Source organism: Pristis pectinata, chromosome 28, assembly GCF_009764475.1.
Source record: "Pristis pectinata isolate sPriPec2 chromosome 28, sPriPec2.1.pri, whole genome shotgun sequence".
NCBI classification, from domain to species: Eukaryota; Metazoa; Chordata; class Chondrichthyes; order Rhinopristiformes; family Pristidae; genus Pristis; species Pristis pectinata.
Window position 1 is genome coordinate 14368111 of NC_067432.1, and position 19838 is coordinate 14387948.

Sequence of the window (19838 nt, forward strand, 5' to 3'; positions counted from 1 at the left end):
CTCAATTCTATGCACATCATGCTTGTTTTTTTAATAGAGAAAATTGAAAAGAATCATATGCGTGTAACTATCACTTTATTTAAGCATATTTGGCAATTTAGTAAATCTTAGGATGTTAGTTGCGGTGAGCAAAAATGTGAACAAACAGCTTTATTACAGAAGTAGTAAATAATATTTAAAATCCCAACACATTTTAATTTAGCAAATGGTGGCTTTGGACTAGAACATGGAGTACTATTTCTCCCATAATAAATGGCTTACAATGGAGTGAACAATAATTTGTTGGAAAAGCATCAGATAATGTTCATATTCTGATTAGAAAATCTGAAGCCAGCAGTTCTTTTTCCACAACTGAAAGGCAAAAAAAAATCAAGCAGAAACAGAAATTTGCTGGGAAACATTTGGGTATTGGTCTCAATTTAAAAAGGAATAATGGGAAGAAACAATTACTTGCATTTATAGAGCATCATTGGCGTAGTAAAATGCCACATGGCACTTCACAGGATTGTTATGAGACCAAATATTAGGACATATTATAAAGTTATTTGAGAGCATGTCATGGAAGGAAAGAGAGGTGGAATTGTCTGAGGATTTTCCAGAACTTTGGGACTTAACGGCTGAAAGCACAGCCACCAATAGTGGAACAATTAAAACTGGGGATGCACAAGAGAACAGAAGTGGAGGTACAGAGATCCCGGCGAATTGAAGGAGGTAACACTTCGGGATGAAAGGGGACATGGAGGGATCTGCAAAACAAAAGTGAGGTTTAATATTGAGAGGATGCTAAATGGGTCAGCAAGCCCTGGGGTGATGGATGAAAAGGACTTGGTGTTAAAGTACAAGCAGCAGAGTTTTGAATGAGCTCAAATTTCCAAAGTGTGGAATATGGGACGCTGTTCTGGAGCTCAAAGGCTCAGTCGAAAGCTTTACAATGAGGTGAGACATGAACAATAGGGCAACATTGAGGGAAAGCAGCCAGATTTAATGGAGTAGATGCAATCAGAAGCTTTTTTTGTTTCAAGTAAAGCATAAAGGTTATGAATGGTCCTCAGACAGTTGTGAAGTAAAAGAATTAAGTCAGTGGCAAAGGGGAAGAGTTTGTGGTGAGTCCTGAAGGAAATGGTTTGTCTTCTCAATATATAATAGGAGAACATTTCTAATTATCTATTTCCGGATCTCAGATGAATAGTGTGATAAAACCAAGCCAGTCCAGGGTTTGCAAGGTGATGGTGGAGCTGGGTATTGTCAGTGTACACATGAACCCAAAGAGCTTTGTGATGTTGAAAAAAATAGCAAAAGATCAAGGAGAGATCCTGAGGGAACTTTTCCTGGGAGGAAGAGGACCAGATAGGTAAGAATGGAGTTGGCCAAGTGTTGTCCACCTTAATAGACCACGGAGGAGAAATGTTGGAGGGGGATGGTGTCATTGGCTGCAGACAAGTTGTGGATGAGGACAGAGAGATTACCTTGTCATCAATACTTTTTCATCTTGCTATCCTTAAAATCATTGTTAGGTTTCTTTTCTGACAATGACTTAGGAGATGACCATTTGGCCCAGAGTTTATGCTGACTCTCAGAGCAATCCCATTTTCCCACTTATTTCCCTGCAACCTATTCAGTCTCACATGACCATCACTTTCACTCTGATCCTCCTGCCACCCACCTACACCAGGGGCAATTTGCAGCAGTCAAATAACCTACCCACCAGCACATCTGTGGCAAATGGGAGGAAACCACCTGGGGGAGACCCCTAGAGTCACAGGGAGATCAGGATTGAACCCAAGTCACTGGTGTTGTGAGGGAGCAGCAGTACTTACTGCACCACTGTGCCAACCTACTAACCTCAATGTTATATGAGGGGTTAATATTGCTCGGGTTGGATAAATCAAACACCTCACAGCTGAATTAGTTTGCCACGTTGCTGGCTTCAGAGTTTTCCCCAAGTCAGATTCTCAAACGAAGACAGAACCATTCTTGGTGTCCAACCTACAGCAAAACTGTCAGTTCTTGAAAGCACCATTGAAGGGCTGCATCAACTGATTCAGGTAGGTGATCATTCATCTCTTAACCAACTGATTTCTATCATGAACAATTACTTCTAAGTTCAGATTCCTCATGTACTGTTAACATTGAGAATTTAGAATTCAATTTTGGCCCATCAACATTCTAACAAATTAAAATTACTGTTGCATGCATTGACATCTCCTTTACACCATAGGCACACAGAATTTTTTGTGTATCTTTGGTACTGACACAATATGTAGCCTTACTATTCACAGCCAGAATGAAGATGTGCCTGTGATGCTGCTGTGAGCAAGTTTTTCATTGCACCTGTCATACATGTAGTAGTTCATATGACAATAAACTCAACCTTGACAATATCTGAAACTGTTGAATTTAATCAGCCATTCGAGTCTTGTATCTCATTTCGAGCACTAAGTATTTTTCCTCTCCCCTTTCCTGGGATTATGGATTTCATTTATCACTCTTAATTCCACTTTCACTTTGTGTTACTCAGCAGACTCTAACACCCTATTACAGTGGCACCACCTCCACTTAGAACACTACAGCACAGTACAGGCCCTTCGGCCCACAATGTTGCGCCTACATTTTATCCTGCTCTAAGATTTAAGCACTGTAATAGTTATCCCAAGATATTCTTTGGGGAGGGTGGACAAAAAGTGCACTTGTTCATTCAATCTGTTTTGCACCCCATTGTCACTGACCTTCCCTACTGGTCTCTTCAGCAACCCCTCCCCTGCCACCAACCTTCCTCTGCAACTTAAAACTTGTTTTATTTTCTAACTTTTCCCAGTTCTGATGGAAGGCCATTGACCTGAAACACTATATCTTTCTCCACAGATGCCACCTGACCTGCTGAGCATGTCCAACATTTTTATTTTAATTTCCAATTTCCAGCATCAGATGTATTTTGCTTTTGGTTTCAAGCCTGGTGATTATATTGCTGTTAGCAATTGAGATTGATTTTATGCACACAAGTTGTTATACAACTATCCTCCAGTCACTGCATTTTCTGGGTGAATTATCTTGGTTTTATTTGGAAAAGTTGTTGTAGTTTGTGTTATAAATTTTGTTTATTCACAATAGACAATACTTGAAGTAAATTGGCATTTGGCATGCAACTGTTTGCTGAGAGTTCAGTCATACTACTCACCCTCCTCCAACGTATGATTGACAACACTATCAGGCACAAACCTTGCTTTAGTATGGCCAATGGAATCTCCTCAAAAAGAGAAATGTTTACAAATGTGCTTCACGTTTACCTTAAAAACTAAATGTACATTTTTGCAATCAATATACAGATTGAGTGCTTTTGTTTTTGCAGATACACGGTATGTATAAAGACCGAGTAAACGACACATATTGCAAAAAGCAAAATAAGAATAAATACAAGAAACACATAACTTCCAGCTGAAGTTGTAACAAAAACTATTTATTGCAGATTTTCAAATGAAATAGTAACCAGAGAACAAGTCCTCATTGTCAATACATCAGTTAAAAAAATATCTAAGGCCACAACTTACACACACAAACAATTCATGCATTAAATGTTTACTGCATTAGTTATCCCATTTGGGTCTTCAAAATGCAGTTGCAGATCACTGAAGTTCAGAATCACTACCTATAACAATTTTCTTTCAAACCATATTTGCCTAATATTGGTCCTGAAGCAAAATAATCTTTGTATAATTTAGGAATATTCATAGAAAGCAAAAAAAGTGAACAGAATTTAATCCAATTTTAAATGCACAGCATTTTCACACAATTCACAGGCAGAAGTGGATCTACTTCTTGTCTACCCTCCCCAAAGAACATCTATGGGATAACTATTACAGTGCTTAATACTGTTTTGCAACAATGTCTGAATTTGAAATGCACAAACATTTTATCAATTCACTCCACTTCCACTCAATTCAGTTTATATGATTTTTGTGAAAATCAAAACCAAATCTGAATAACAGAATGTCTACTGGTGAACAAACACACATACAATGTTACTATCGGAAGAGATCCAACCCATGCCACATAACCCAAAGAGTAACAATGGGGTAAATTTGCAATTTGAGTTGTAGATGGATTGAAATTAAGGAGAATAAAAATTATGTCATTTCTATAATGATTTGTCAGCTTGCAATTTCAGCCTCACAACTGGGTGGGTAGCTGGAAATCTCTATCTGCTTATTATTTGGCCATCTGGTGATGGTAGAATACAGGAAGAACTGAAGGAAATAAATATTTAACTATCTATGTCAACTAAGAGTCCCCATTTGAGGGACATCTTCACCTGTGCTAGAAATTTGTTGATAAGCTCAAAAAACTAGCCTGCATTCTTTAATGAAATGTAATTTACTTTTTATTAACAAGCTCCTTAGCCAGAGTTTAGTCAAAAGGAATTGACATTTTATAGATAAAAAGCCACAGAAAGACATTATTAGATAATAGTATTGATTAAAATAATATTTTTAATACTAATGAGAAAAAATTGTGAACAGCAAGAGGGATGCTGCCCAGCATTTGTTTGACGATAAAAGTTCTTTAATATTCCTGCTGAATTTGTTTTTAAAATTTAAAAAAAGAAAATAAGATTCATGCCAAGCTTGAAAGTACCTGGCCCAAAAAAAGGCTTTACACATAAATTTATATGAATATCACGGAAAACTACTCATAAGCAATAAAAGAGTTGATATGAAATAATAACTGGAAAAAAGTCAAAATGTTCACCTACAAAATTATCTCATATTCAATATATGCTTAACGTACTTTGCTGCTTTTGTTAAAAGGCCCATCTGAAACAATAAAATATTACCTTGCTCCTTGAGATGACAATCCAGTTTGTATCTAGTATTATATAATTTGATATCTAGCAATTGTGGGTTTTCAGTTCAGTTCTATTTTCTCTTGATAGTTAGTATTTTACATTATCTCTAGCCATTATATTTAAAGTTGCCTGAAAAATGTAAGTTGCCTTCATATTATAGAGAAAAAAAAATGAGATAGATATGGTTCAGTTAAATATTTGATATACGCAAGGCAAAAATAAAGAAGCCACTGTGCTTATAGCTCATACAACTTGGTAATACCTGAAATGTCATTGAAACATCAATACATTCATGTATGGAGTTATGCAAGATAAATATTCAAAACATCAGTCAGCATGGTAATGCTCACCTGAGTGAATGCAATTAAAGATAGATCTTTGTCACTACTGAGTAATGACTCGTCCTATAGACTCAGCAGCTGCCAAAAATCTCAACATAACAGCAAATACCTCCACCATTCAGAGACTGATCATTCAGAACAAATGGATGTGAAGAAATGTATGCAATTGCTTAGATATTAATGACAACCACTTATTCTGCTTGTAGACTACCCATCCTAAAACTATTGTGCCCTTATGAGCAGCTATTACCAGGATGAAAATCCAAGGGCTGTATATTTCTCTATTTTCTTGCAACAGTTTGAGGTACTCCTTTTGCAAGATGTTGTAGTTCGAGATTTTAATAAATGCAATAACAACTTGCTTAGTTGTTTGGAGTTCAGAAGCAGCCAAAACAAAATTTGAGAAGCAATATAATTTCTTTTTGAAATTACATTTCTTGTGAAATTATGAAGTTTGCCTGGGAGACCAAAGTTGGGATGTGCCCCATGATTTGGAAAAACCCGTCAATCTTTGCTTTTGGAGTTCTTACGTTAAGATTAGTCATTTTGGTGCAGGTCAATCAGGGGTCCTGTTCCAACGTGAAAGAGCACTTTCCAAAGCAAAGAGGGAAAATTTAGAAACAATTGAACCTACAGCACCCTCGATACACATTATGGATCTTCTTCCATGGTCACAACCATCAGTCCATTTATACCTATTCATGTCAGCTTTTAAGTAGTTCCAAGTTGGGGAATTTGCATTGCCTTAAAGAATAACGTACAGCATCTGATTACTGTTAAGCATAAAATTATAAACTAACTGTCAATTTATCTACTTGAGCAACCAGTGCTTCCATGTATTTTTATACTGCTCTCTCAATATAGATTTAGATCAATTACTTATGAACCTGGTACATTGTTATCACCGGTCTTTCATTTGGTTCATTGTTCATTGGCTTTGTTTTCAACCAATACTACAGCAGGATTCTTCCAGTGCAAGTACATGCATGGTGCAGATTCTGTGGTACTATTCCAGCAGTTTAGTTGTTGCTTTACTAATAGGGAGGGCTCTTCCTTGATGGTCCTGAGCAGATTACCCTATAAACCAAGCCCTGACCAATTTGCACAAGGGAGGTAAATAAGGCAAGTGGAAATTAGATCAATCAAAAAATTAAATAGGAGTAAAAGCTCTTAAAACTGCTAATAAAAAGGCCAAATTAAATGCTTGATAGAATTGTAATGCCGAATAATTCATCACACATTTTCATTAGACAACCTGTCTGAATGGGCATTTTGGCATAACCTTCACCAGGGAAAGAACATACGGTGTAACCAGATACTGAGCAGATAGCTCAAATGACCGAGTCCACGTGAGCTTGAATTGTTTAACAGATCTTTGCAACTTAGTCAGAATGTAAAAAAAAACTTGTTGAGCTCCTCAGTTCCAGTTTAGTAGGTGCACAATTAGTCTCAGTTAAAAAGTAAAATGCCTACTCTCAGAATTCATGCTCAGGAGTCTGAAGGAGTTAGCTGGCTAAAAATGTCACATACAACTTACCTGTGCAGTGACAAACTGCATTCCCCTTGTGAAAAGCTTTAGCCAGTTTTGGGAACTTAGAAACTTCAAAGATGGGAAGATGGATAAAAAGTCTCCTCCTGCCTCCCCACCGTATGGAGACTAGCTCCACAATCAAATCAGCAAATCACTTTTCAAAGGAAGTAAATATGCAAATCTAGAGACAGAAGTCCAGTCTACGGTGTTCAGCTATTATGGAACGAGATGCCAGATCTCCTAGGGAGAGCAGTAGTCAGTCTGCACCAGTTGAAACTCAAATTTAGAGAAGGGAGTGACAAAAAAATGGAAGCCTTACTTACTGGAATACTATAATGGTGGCACTAACTGAGAAAACATACCACTCTCACAACTGCAGTTTGCAGATCAACTGTATCCAGTGGCTTAACATTAGGTTTAGGTCAAATTGCACATTCCCAACCAGCCAACTCAACAGTTAGGATGACCAGACACAAGCCCCTCCTTCCCACTGAAGGCAACTTGGTTCGAAAGTTGTGGGAGTCTGCCTGTGCACTGCCCTTGCAGAAAATAAAATGGCTGCATGTGTGAAACGACACTTGCAATTGTTCCCTTTAAAAGCAAACGGTTAAATTTGACTTAGCTTGGCTTCCATACCCGCACATTGAGTTTAACTTTATACAAGTGATATGATTCCACTTATTAAAAAAAATAAAGTTTGTGACTAATTCACTGTCTTTATCCTAAATTAACATTACTGCTTAACACCGAAAATAATCTTATTATTTTTGGTTTCAATTTGAAGATTTCAAATAAATGGGCTCTTCAACCCACTCCACTAATGTCTACTACCAGTCTCATCTGTAGGCAAACAGGACTGCCAGGTCATTGTTTAAAATAAGATCTCTCCCTCTCAGTTCAATCTGATTTTGCAAAAAATTATAAGGTCGTATTTGGTTCAGATTTCATTATTTCTACTGAGCTTAATGTTGGAGCAATTACACTCACCTCTGCCCCAGACCCATACATGTGCCAGACAGTAGGAGAAAGCACAGCAGCCAACACATGCAAGATGTACAATGAGACTACAGATTTGAAATCAGGTAGATTACACTGCTTTACACCCAATTTCGGGCCAGCAACATAAGCATTTCCTGTGAGCCAGCTATGCTGCAAATAAGCACACACTGCAAATCAGCAGAAAATTTGCTGTGGGAATATAAAACAGCGAGTAGAGATGGCATAAAGAAACACAAACGTAATAGCAGCTCACACTTCACACCAAAGATGCACAAGGTACGATGCTGCCTCTCTTGTACTTGTGCCCCAGTACGCCAAAGTATACAATGCAATTGCTTAGATTTAAAGCAAAACTAAAACCCAGAAACTAAATGATATCACACAGTCTTATCCACACATAATTGGAAAAACAATTATCTTTCGGCATCCCGCAAGGTTGGATTCCATTATATATTTAGTGAAGGCTCTGGTAGGAAGATGCTGCATAGGGATTATCTTTGTGTCCGGCGTCACCAGCTCTGTGGGAAGTAAAGCATCTGATTATTGCTCTGCAGAGGTAACGATTCTTTAAAAAAAACTATATATATATTTTAAAACAATTTAGAAGCAAAACTCTTAAAACAAAGCATGTTAAAATCATTCTTTATCGCATCCTCATCATATTCCCTTTATAACCAATGGGTATCTACCAAATGGCAGATCTACCAAGTGACAGATGGAGTTCAATCCGGAGAAGTGCGAAGTGATACACTTTGGAAGATCTAACTTGAAGACAGAGTACATGGTTAATGACAGGATTCTTAGCACTGTGGAGGAACAGAGAGATCTTGGGGTTCTGGTACATAGATCCCTCAAAGTTGCAAGGCAAGTTGATAGGGTGATTAAAAAACCATTTGGTGTGCTGGCCTTCATTAGCCGGGGGATAGAGCAGAGAGGTAATGTTGCAGCTCTAAAATACCCTGGTTAGACCACATCTTGTGTTCAGTTCTGGTCGCCACATTATAGGAAGGATTTGGAAGCTTTGGAGAGGGTGCAGAGGAGATTTACAAGAATGCTGCCTGGATTGGACAACACATTTTATGAGAAGAGATTAGTGTTTTTTTTTAAAAAACACAGAGAGTGGTGGGTGCCTGGAATGCACTGTCGGGGGAGGGGTGGTGGTGGTAGAAGCTGACACAATAGGGTCATTTAAGAGACTTTTTGGCAGGCACATGGATCAAAGAAATATAGAAGGTTATGGGAAGTGAAGTAGAGATAGATAGAATGTAGATAAGGTTTAAATAGGTCGGCACAACATCGTGGGCTGGAGGGCCCGGACTGTGCTGTACTGTTCCATGTTCTAAATACAAACAAACACAAGAGCCTGCTTGTACACACCTCAAACAGTACAAGAAATGAATGGGCAGATCCTTTGCTCCTGGCTTATATTGTTTGATGAAAGAATGGCAGCCAGTTTATGAGTGAACTTCTGTATCCTGGATACTTCCATGGAATCCCTTCCATCATCTAACTGGGCATCTCACCAAAAGTAAATACATTGCTGGCAACGTTGCATTCACTCAGCTGAACTGACGCATTTAAGTCTGCTGTTAACCTGTAAACTGTAATCTTTTAGCTCAAAGACAAGTGATTCATACCTATGAATCAAGGATTTATATCACATGCTTTTCGATTTTTAGGGCAGCATATGGTGCGTGGAATACACAGGGAAAAACTTGTTTTCTCTGCCCATCTCCCCAAGCTCCAAATCTCAGTGATGTCACATGGGAGCAAATGAGCAAAGGATTGCAAGTGTGTGTGTTTGTGTGTATGCATGACTGTGCACTTGTACAAGTGATGGACGTGGACACATGGAGTAATGTACCGACATTTCCATTCTTATACTGATAAGTTGGCAAGAACAGAAAATGGAAAATCCTCCTTCCGTGAAAATTCTCCTTTATGCAATGATGATGATTATTCAAAACTTAAAAATGTTATTGTGCTTTAGAATTTTAACCACCTGTAGATAATGCTTACACTCCTGGGTAATAGTTTTAATAGGAAAAAGGGAAAGGAACACAAGACTGGGAAGATGAAGAGTAAATGAAATTAATTTGAGGAGCAAAATGGAAAGACTTGAAAAGGAAATGCCTAAAGCTAGCTTTTGAAAGTAGTAAGTTTCAGTGTAATTGTTTTTGGGATGGAGTGGGGCAGGAGGGGTCCCAAAAAAGAGGGGTAAGAATACACTCAGATAAAATTTAATCACCTTCCCTTTGGAATCATATGATACACTAGTGAGTTCTTGCAGGTCAGTAAAGAGAAATTTTCAATATCACATCAATGTGTTCACCCCCTGATGTGTTCACTGATACTACAGACACCCACTTGCTGCATTTTCAACTGGAAATAGTCAATACATATTAACCATCATTTTTATGAAGATTTTGAGAATGACAAACATTTGGAAGTGAATTCCAGGTATCCATGTATGTTTGTCCTGCTAAAATAATGAGATTGATTATAATTTGCATGGATTTTACAAGGAAAAATATCACACTACAGCTCTGTCATCATGTCATAATGCTTGGAATATGCGGTACATGACTGAACATCTGAAAGAGAAAGGAATTTTAACACTTTGAATGTTAACACTTTATCAGATCTCCTGAGGCACAGAATAAACTAAAGCTTCATACCATATTCCACCAACTTTTAAGTCTCATTTGACAACATTCCTCACTATCCACAACTACATGAATTTTCATGTCACCTGCAAATTTACTAATCAGACCACCTACATTTTCATCCAGATCACTGACATACATTACAGGGGTCCTAGCCCTGATCCTAGTGGACCACTGGTCACAAACCTCCAGTCAGAGAAACACCACTCCACCACTACCCTCTGTCTGCTATGACCAAGCCAATTTTGTATGTAAATTTCCAACTCACTGAGGATTCCATGTGACTTAATCTTCTGGATATGTCTACCATGAAGGACCTTGTCAAATGCTTTACTAAAGTCTAGGTAGACAACATCCACTGTCCTACCACAGTTACTCCCTCAAAAAATTCAACCAAATTTGTGAGACAGAAGCTAGAGTTATAGTCATAGAAAAATACAGCATGGAAACAGGCATTTCAGCCCAGCTCATCCATGATGCCCATCTAACCTAGTCCCATTTGCCCACGTTTAGCCCATATCCCTGTAAATCTTTCCTATCCACGTACCTGTCCAAGTTGCCTCAACCACTTATTCTAGCAGCTTGTCCCATATACGCACCACCCTCTGCATGAAAAAGTTGCCCCTCAGGCCCCTTTAATCTTTCCCCTCTCACCTTAAACCTATGCCCTCTAGTTTTTGGTTCACTTTCCCTGGGAAAAAAGACGTGTCCATTTATCCTGTCTATGCCTCTCATGATTTTATACACCTCTACATAGTCACCCCTCAGTCTCCTTTGCTCCAATGAATAAAGTCCTAGCCTACCCAATCTCTCCCTATAACTTCCCTCAAGTCCTGCCAACATTCTCATAAATCTTTGCACTCTTTCCAGCTTAATGAATGACACTTTTCCTATGACAGGGTAACCAAAACTGTACACAATACTCCAAGTGCAGTCTCATCAACATCCTGTACAATTGCAACATAATGTCCTAACTCCTATTCTCAATACCCTGACTGATGAAGACCAGCATGCCCAACGCCTTCTTCACCACCCTGTCTACCTGCGATGCCACTTTCAGGGAAAACCTCCCCTGCACGAAGCCACCATTCACTCATTATCCCTGTTCTCATTGGCCAACACCCTTGTACTGTACTACATTGGCTCTTGTTAAGCAATATCTTGATTTTAAGATTCTCATCCTTGCTTTCAATCTCCTCCACAGTGTTTCCCTTATCCATCCTTGCAGTTCCATCATTGCATCAGTATGTCTGCAATTTTAACCTCTGTGATCATCCTTGGTTAATCATTCCACAATTTTCCACCTTCACTCCAACATTCCATTTTCCTTTAAAAATGTTCACTAAACCCAACATCTGGCTTACGCCATGCTCCTTTACCCTAATTGCTCCATTTGTGCAAATGCCTCAAGTTTTAATAACTCCCGTGAGTTGATTTTGGACGTTCTGTTGCTTTAAAGACACAATAAAAATACAAGTTATCTCCCTTGGAGTAAAGAACAGAGATCAGAGTCAATCCAAAAGAAAGGCCAAATCTCAAACAACCAAATCAGCATTATGTTGCTGGAGTCAAGTGAAGGGCCAATGGTAGAAGAAAGCCAGCATGGCAAATTGATCAAGGCACAAACTAATCAGATTTAAGCAGAAGTGGTTTTCTAAGATGCAGAGCAGCCAGAAGGTCAATGAAAAAGGAGATAGCAGAATATTGCAGTAGTAATTTTCCATCAAGGAAATGTTATAATTACACTACTTATTCCATGAAAAGTTTCTTCTCACAGTGCTTTGCAACACAGATATAAATCAAAGTACTTGAAAGCGAGACAAATGCTGAATTACAAAAAAAGGACATTAAAGGATGGAGCCAGGCAGAAAATTGGGATTTATAGAACAGAGTTTCCTTTGCAGAACAAGCTCCAAAGATGAATGGTTACTATTTATATTTTTGTTTACCAAGTCTGCTGTAGGCATGAAGGTTTTAGCAGATTCCAATAAGATTCCAGGAAATGATAAACATTTGCCAACACCAGATAAAGTTATCTATTTATCACATCTCCAACAATTTGTTCTCTGCATGATATGATGGATGGGCTCCAACAAGCCAGCTCTCTCCTCCGTGAAGAGCAAGTTCTTACCCCAACAGTCTCCTTTGCAGATTCTTGACAAGAGTTTTTTTTTAAAAAAAACTTCTGGAAATCAAAAACCCTGCAGATACTGGAAATATAAAATAAAAACAAAATATGCTGGGAACACTCAGCAGGTAAGGCAGCACCTGTGGAAGGAGTTAATGTTTTAGATCAAAGACCATTCGCTACCTCTTTCCACAGATACTGCCTTACCTGCCGAGTGCTTCCAGCATTTTCTTTTAAAACAAACTTCTGGAATGTGATTATTCATTTGATCTAGATCACCGCTTACATTCAGGTTTACACTGATGAATAGGAACATACAACATATAAAAATATTAAGGATTAAAGCTCATGTATATAAGCTTTCAGAAATAAAAACAAAGTAACAGAATCACTCTAAAAACAGGTGAGATCAATGTTTCTGAACAATGTGTTTCTTCCCTCCACAGCTGTCAATTAAGCCTCTGAGTTTTTCACTTTTAAGATACACAATCACCATTTTTGTTGCATTTATTCGACTAACGCAACATGTGAAAATTAGCGCTTGGATTCTAATCTTGTAGCTGGCCTCATCAATCCAATTATAGTGCAGCTACATCTATTTCACACAGAGACAGTGATAACATCTGCCATGAAAAATTTCCCAGCTGAGACAATGCAGAATTTAATACAGAAAAATTACAAACTTCCAGTGTCGCCATTCAACCAATTAACCTTATTGGCAACAACATACTCAGGAAACTTGAGTGAAGACAAGCGAAGGCTGTGCATTTATTTAAGCTCATCTTAAATTGTTTCCATTAAGAACGTTTGTAACAACAGACCTTGTAAACAAGAATACAAACAGTAGCTGTTCATCTATGGAGCTTGTTCTTTTCCTTAAATCCTAATTATCTGCCTGACCCCATCCTTTAATGTCAAGCATTTATCTCCCTTTCAGGTACTTTGATTTATATCCATGTCCCCTGAGACCTTGCAACACACTGTGAGAAGAAAATTTTCACAGAGTTGTTCTAGATTCGTTATAGGATGCTTTGATGCAACTTTGCATGGCACAAGTGAGACTGCACCTGGAGCACTGCATACAGGTTTGGTCTCCAAATTTAAAGAATGATATACCTGCTTCTCTACTTCCTCAGGACAGCTTCTATCCCGCTGTTGTAAGACTATTGAAGGTGGACTCTTAACCTCACAATCTACTGTGACACTTTACTCTGCATTCTGTATTGTTTTACCTAGTGCTACCTCAATGCACTGTGTAATGAATTGATCTGTATGAATGGTATGCAAGACAAGTTTTTCACTGTACCCCAGTACAAGTGACAATAAAAAACAATTCCAAATTCTTATAGGTGGTGCAGAGGAGATTCACTGTGTTGATTCCTGGGATAAAAGTGTTGTTGAATGATGAAAAGTTGAGCACTTTGGGCGTACACTCATTGGAGTATAGAAAAATTAAATGCAATCTTATTGAAATGCAAGTTTCTGAGGAGGATGCAGAGGAGCTATTTCCATGAGTGGAGGTATCTACAATTAGGTGCATAGTTCAGAATAAGCAGTTGACCATTTAAGATACAGATGAGGAAGAATTTCTTCAATGAGAATCTTTGGAATTCTCCTCCTCACAGAGCTGTGGGTATGGAGTTATTGAAGATATTTAAGGCAAAGTTTGATAGACATTTGAACTACAAGGGAGTCGAGGAGTATGAGAAGGGAATGGGAAGGTGATGTCGAGGCCAAGATTTGATCAGCAAATGGTCTAATGGAATGGCAGAACAGTTTCTTACACTCTTATGTCCTACTTTGGCAACTTCTCTATTTTGAGCACCTCAACCATCTAAGCTGCTCAACTCCAAGATGTATATTAACCTTTTATCGTAACTAGTTTATCCTGTGCATCAAGCTGGTACTTGATAGAATCTCTCCTAGGCCAACATGTCCTTTCTACAGTGCAATGCTCTCAAATGCACAGAACATTCCAAATGAGAAATCAGCAGCTTTCTCTGTCACTGCAGTAGCACGTCTGCATTATCAATGTGTCAGGTGAATCCAGCATTCCAGTTCTTAATGATGTATAGATTCCTAAACTGATTTTTTAAAATCCATGAGCTGAAAGTACTTCACTATTAAGACTGCAATCCCTTCTACCAGGGTTATACAAAGTACACCATCCCAAACTTATTCTAAATAGTGCCATAAAGTGTGCTTACATTGAACTCTGCACTACTTACGCAGAATAAGTTGGTAAAACATAACAACTTCAGTGTGCTCATAAACAAAATGCTCTGATAGGGGACCAACAAACCCCTTCTATTAACATCCAATCCTTTTGTAGTACAACTGGGACTGATGGCGAATCAGACCCTGAGCCTCTCGGTCCTGAGAGTGTTGCTGATGTGAGCCAGCAGTTTTGTTGGGAGGAGAAACAAAAGGTTCTGCTCTCTCATTCATTCATTTGGTTGCATTGCCCAAATCCAAACTGTACCTTCTACGTGGTGAAAACAATTGTCTTGATATAAAGTCTGAAAAACTGTTCTGTCCTGGTCAAATCACGTAGATGCCATGGCCAAGAAGGCTCACCAGCACCTCTACTTCCTCGGGAGGCTAAAGAAATTTGGTTTGTCCCCTTTGACTCTCACCAATTTTTTCCCGATGTACCATAGAAAGCATCCTATCTGCATGTATCATGGTTTGGTACGGCCGCTGCTCTGCCCAGGACTGCAAGAAACTGCAGAGAGTTGTGGACACAGCCCAGCGCATCACGGACACCAGCCTCCCCTCCTTGGACTCTGTCTTTACCTCTCACTGCCTTGGTGAAGCAGCCAGCATAATCAAAGACCCCACCCACCCAAGACATTCTCTCTTCTCTCCTCTTCCATCAGGTAGAAGATACAGGAGCCTGAGGGCACGTACCACCACACTTAAGGACAGCTTCTACCGCACTGTGATAAGACTATTGAACGGTTCCCTTATACAATGAGATGGACTATGACTTCACGATCTACCTCGTTGTGACCTTGCACCTTATTGCACTGCACTTTCCCTGTAGCTATGACACTTTACTCTGTACTGTTATTGTTTTTACCTGTACTACCTCAATGCACTCTGTACTAACTCAATGTAACTGCACTGTGTAATGAATTGACCTGTACGATCGGTGTGCAAGTCAAGTTTTTCACTGTACCTCGGTACAAGTGAATAATAAACCAATACCAATTTTTGCTAACTCAGATTTTGAGAGGATATGCTTTAAAAAATGCATTTTGTAAAGGTTAATGCAATTTCGAAAGCACCTAGCATTTTCTACTCAATAGTGGTCTGAGGAGACAAATTGAACAACCTTCCTTAACCCCAACTCATGTAACTACAGGTCTAAGGTTCAATCAAGTGCACTATTTCACAGAGTTTCTATTGTGTCTCTACATTAGATTTCCATTTATTCCCACAGAACTTCCCTCCTTGACAAACAGTTCTTGATAAACAAGGGGTTGAAGTTACAGGGGTTGGTTGAATGTGGAATTGGTGTCACAATCTTATTGATTGGTAGAGAAGGCTCGAGGGGCTGAGTATCCTACTCCTGCTCCTAATCTCCATGGAAGTTCAAAAGTGTTCCTGGAATGCACAATGCATCTCTTGATGCTGTAGAAAACCATAGCTTTGTATACATCTCAGGAGTACTGCTGTCAACAAAAGCAGCAAAATAAATGGAGAGCAAAGCTTGGTAAAAAGCAAAAAAAAACAGCAAAATTTTTGCAACTTAAATGCAAGATTGCAGCAATTGGTAGGGCAATTTAGTGTTTTATGTACGTGAAACTGAAATATATTTTCTTTAACCAAGAATAAACACTATGCTCAATGTTGGCAAATTCTCACATTCAGAAGTTGGACAGCAACAAGTTGTTAGATTTACAATCACAGCAACACAACAAAATATCACTTTGCTGGTTCCAAATACACAGCAACAAATTCTATTTTAGTTTTGCAAACTACATATGCCGTGAGGGCAAAACACTCAAGATTAAAACCTGTCCTCTATTGAGGGACCTTGAGGGGAGGAAAAAGTGTAGAGTTTTGTGTGGATGAAGTGGAAAAAAATTCATGGAAAGTCAACATGACTCATTTAGTGGCAAGTTCAACATATCAAACTTCATAAGGCTTGAATCTAATGCTAAGCAGCTTATTTTGACTCAAGTTTCAAAACACAAATTTTTTCCTTTCAAGCATTACACATGGACACAATATTATTTTGCAAATGTGAAGTAGGATTTCAAAGTCAATACCAAGTGCATTAAACAGCAAGAATTAAGGAAGTGTTAATGAAGTTCAGAATGTCATAAGCAATGTGAAAACTGATTGGCTGAAAGCCAGTTTTTCATCATATGGTATAAATTTTATGTCTAATTCATATTTTGTGTTGTTGTCCGTACCTACATGCCTGTGATGCTGCTGCAAGCAAGTTTTTCCATTATACTATACCGCACTGTCCTTGTTCACATCTCAGTAAACTAGACTTGGGTACGAAGTGAATAAATCTTAAAAAGTTACTTGATACTCATTAATTAGAACACTAGAAAGCAGGAGTATGAGTAACCCATCTGCCCCACCATTCAATATATCATGGCTGATCAGCCCCAGGCCTCATCTCTTCTCCTGTTTCAGTCCCCCATAGCCCTTATTTCCCTGAGCTTTCAAAAAATGTACTGTTAGGGATTATTCTAGAGTTATGAATTTATGGATAGCAGATACTAATTAAAATGAGAACCAGTCTTCGGGAAATAAAACCTGTTCACAACTGATACTTTAAGGCTATTGAAACAAGTCATTGGGTGTGGGTCATTGAAACTACACAGGGGAAGACAATAGATGAATGTTCGTGTTAATTGTGCTCATTGAAAACTTCAGGATGAGATCAGGAAAGGCGTTAAGTGGCCATCTCCTGCATTAACACATTGTCAAAGACATCTCCTGCAACTTAATGCACAGTTCAGGCCAGGTCTGTTTTGTGATCTAATATTCTGGCCAGTTGTATATTCAGGGAGCCATCCCTCAATGCTGTAACAAAAGAGGTATATTTTGGGTGTCTAGACCTTGTGCTCAGAAGCTTTCAGACCAGCCACCAGCACTGAATATTCGAAGTGATTCTGGTAGCTGGAATGTGCTACCATTGTAAATATGTAATTCTGGAAAGTTACCTGTCTACATTCAAAACATTAAAAGTAAGTAGGTGATTATAACTATTGAAACTGTAGTCAATCATTTATTGCTGTCCTTGTGCTTAAAAAAGTATAAAACATTGTGTGAGGAGAGGAGAACTGGATTCTCTCCAGAAGATCTGCTGTGCTGAATAAAGACTTTTATACCAGCAACTTCTGTATTTCTCCAGTTACTCAGCCGGTCACAACAGTACCTTTTTAAAATTTGCAACTATGTAGAAGTTGGAGGTGTGGTAAACAGGAAATTAATGGCGTGCAATAGGGCATAGGCTAGCAGAATGGGCACCTAAAGTCTAATACAGTAGAGAGGTGTGTAAAGTGAAGCAGAAAGCACATCTTAGTTTAATCTTAGTGATTTTGCCTTCACAACCCCCTGGGGCAGACAATTCCAGAGATTCATCACCTTCATGCAAGAAGTTGTTCCTACACGCCTCAGTTTTAAATGACTGTTCCCTAATCCTGTAACTATATTCCATCATTCAAGTTTCACCCACTAGTAGAAACATCTCGACGCTTATCCTGTCTCCCCTCCCCCCGCACACTCCCCCCCCCCCCCCAGGTCTTTTTTGTTTCAGTAAGGTCACCCCTCAGTCTTCTAAATTCCAAAGAATGTAGATCTAATGTCTTTACCTTCTTGTTTAAGCTTTATTTATACAGCACGGTAACAGGCCCTTCTTGCCCAACAAACCTGCGCCGCCCACTTGTGATAGGTCAACCCTCTCATTCCAGGAATTAGCTGAGTAAATTTCTTTACAACTGCCTACAGTGCTAGTATATCCTTTCTTTAATAAGGGGACCAAAATTGTGCTCTGTATTCCCAGTACAGCCTCACTAGTACTCTGTACAATTGTAATAATACTTCCAGATTTCTAAACTCTTTGCAATAAAGGCCAATATGCCATTTGCCTTCCTAAGCACTTGCTGCACCTGCCTGCTAACATTTTGTGATTCACACACAAAGCACACCAAGATCCCCTGGTACTTCGCTCATCCACAGTCTTTCTGCATTTACATAATTGTCTGCCTTTAAATTCCTCTCACACTTTCCCACATTAAACTGCATTTGCCAAATTTTCGCCCACTCACTCAACCAATCTACATCTTGTTGCAGAATCAATATCCTAATATGCTGTGTGATAACCAATCTTCAACCCATGCTATCAAAGTCCCCCAAATATGATGTATTCTTAAAGTATGCACCAGCCTTTTATGTGGCACCTTGTCAACCGCCTTCTGAAAATCAAATACACTACACCTACAGGTTCTCCTCTATCGACCCTGCTTGTTACATCCTCAAAGAGCTCCAGCAAATTTGTCAAACATTTATTACATTGATTTACCTTTTATAACACTGTTGTCTTAGTTTGATTACACTAAGCTTCTTTAAGTAGCTAGCTATTTTTCTTTAATTATAGACTCCAGTGTCTTGCCAACAATGAATGTTAAGCTAATGGACCCCTTCTCTGACCATCTGTTATCAAAAAATTCAATCAGATTAGTCAAACACAATTTGCCAAATCCATTCTTGCTCTCCTTTATTAACATAATAATTTTTTCTCTTCATTGTTTCAAAAGGCTTCCCACCACCCAGGTTAAAACCCACTTGCCTATAGTTGCCAGCCATATCTTTGCATCCTTTTTTGAACAAGGCTGTAAGAGTCACCATTTTCCAGTCTTCTGACATCTGCCCTATATTGAGGGAGGACTGGAAGATTACGACAATTATCTGCCCTCAACAACCTAGCGTGCATTCCATCTGGAACTGGTGACCAGCCTTTCTAGTATTTCCTCAGCCATTATCTCCATCTTTCCTTCAAAGAGATTTTGGCAGCATATTCCTTCTAGGCAGAAATTGAAACTGTGCTATCATTAATTATCTCAGTCACATCCTCTCCCTCTCCAAGGTTAACTTTTTGGTCACTATTTGCACCTACCCCTCCTTATATACCTACTGCCCATAGGTTTATTCACCATTCCTCTTTTTGTTTCATCTTTTCCCTATCTTTTCTGAATAAGAAATAATAAATGGGGCAGCACGGTAGTGTAGTGGTTAGCGCGAAGCTATTACAGCGCCAGCGATCAGGGTTCGATTCCTGTCACTGTCTGTAAGGAGTTTGTACGTT

General features: G+C 38.8%; 1 protein-coding gene across 1 annotated transcript in view; it reads right to left on the bottom strand.

Annotated features, from left to right (window-relative positions):
- Positions 1–3433: 3433 nt before the first annotated feature.
- The window catches only part of lysmd2 (LysM, putative peptidoglycan-binding, domain containing 2), a 39660-nt gene continuing 23255 nt past the window's right edge, over positions 3434–19838 (bottom strand). Inside the window, 1 exon segment of the mRNA XM_052040447.1 lies at positions 3434–8229. Within this exon segment, the coding sequence (XP_051896407.1) occupies positions 8166–8229 (64 nt within the window). The 3' untranslated portion in view covers positions 3434–8165.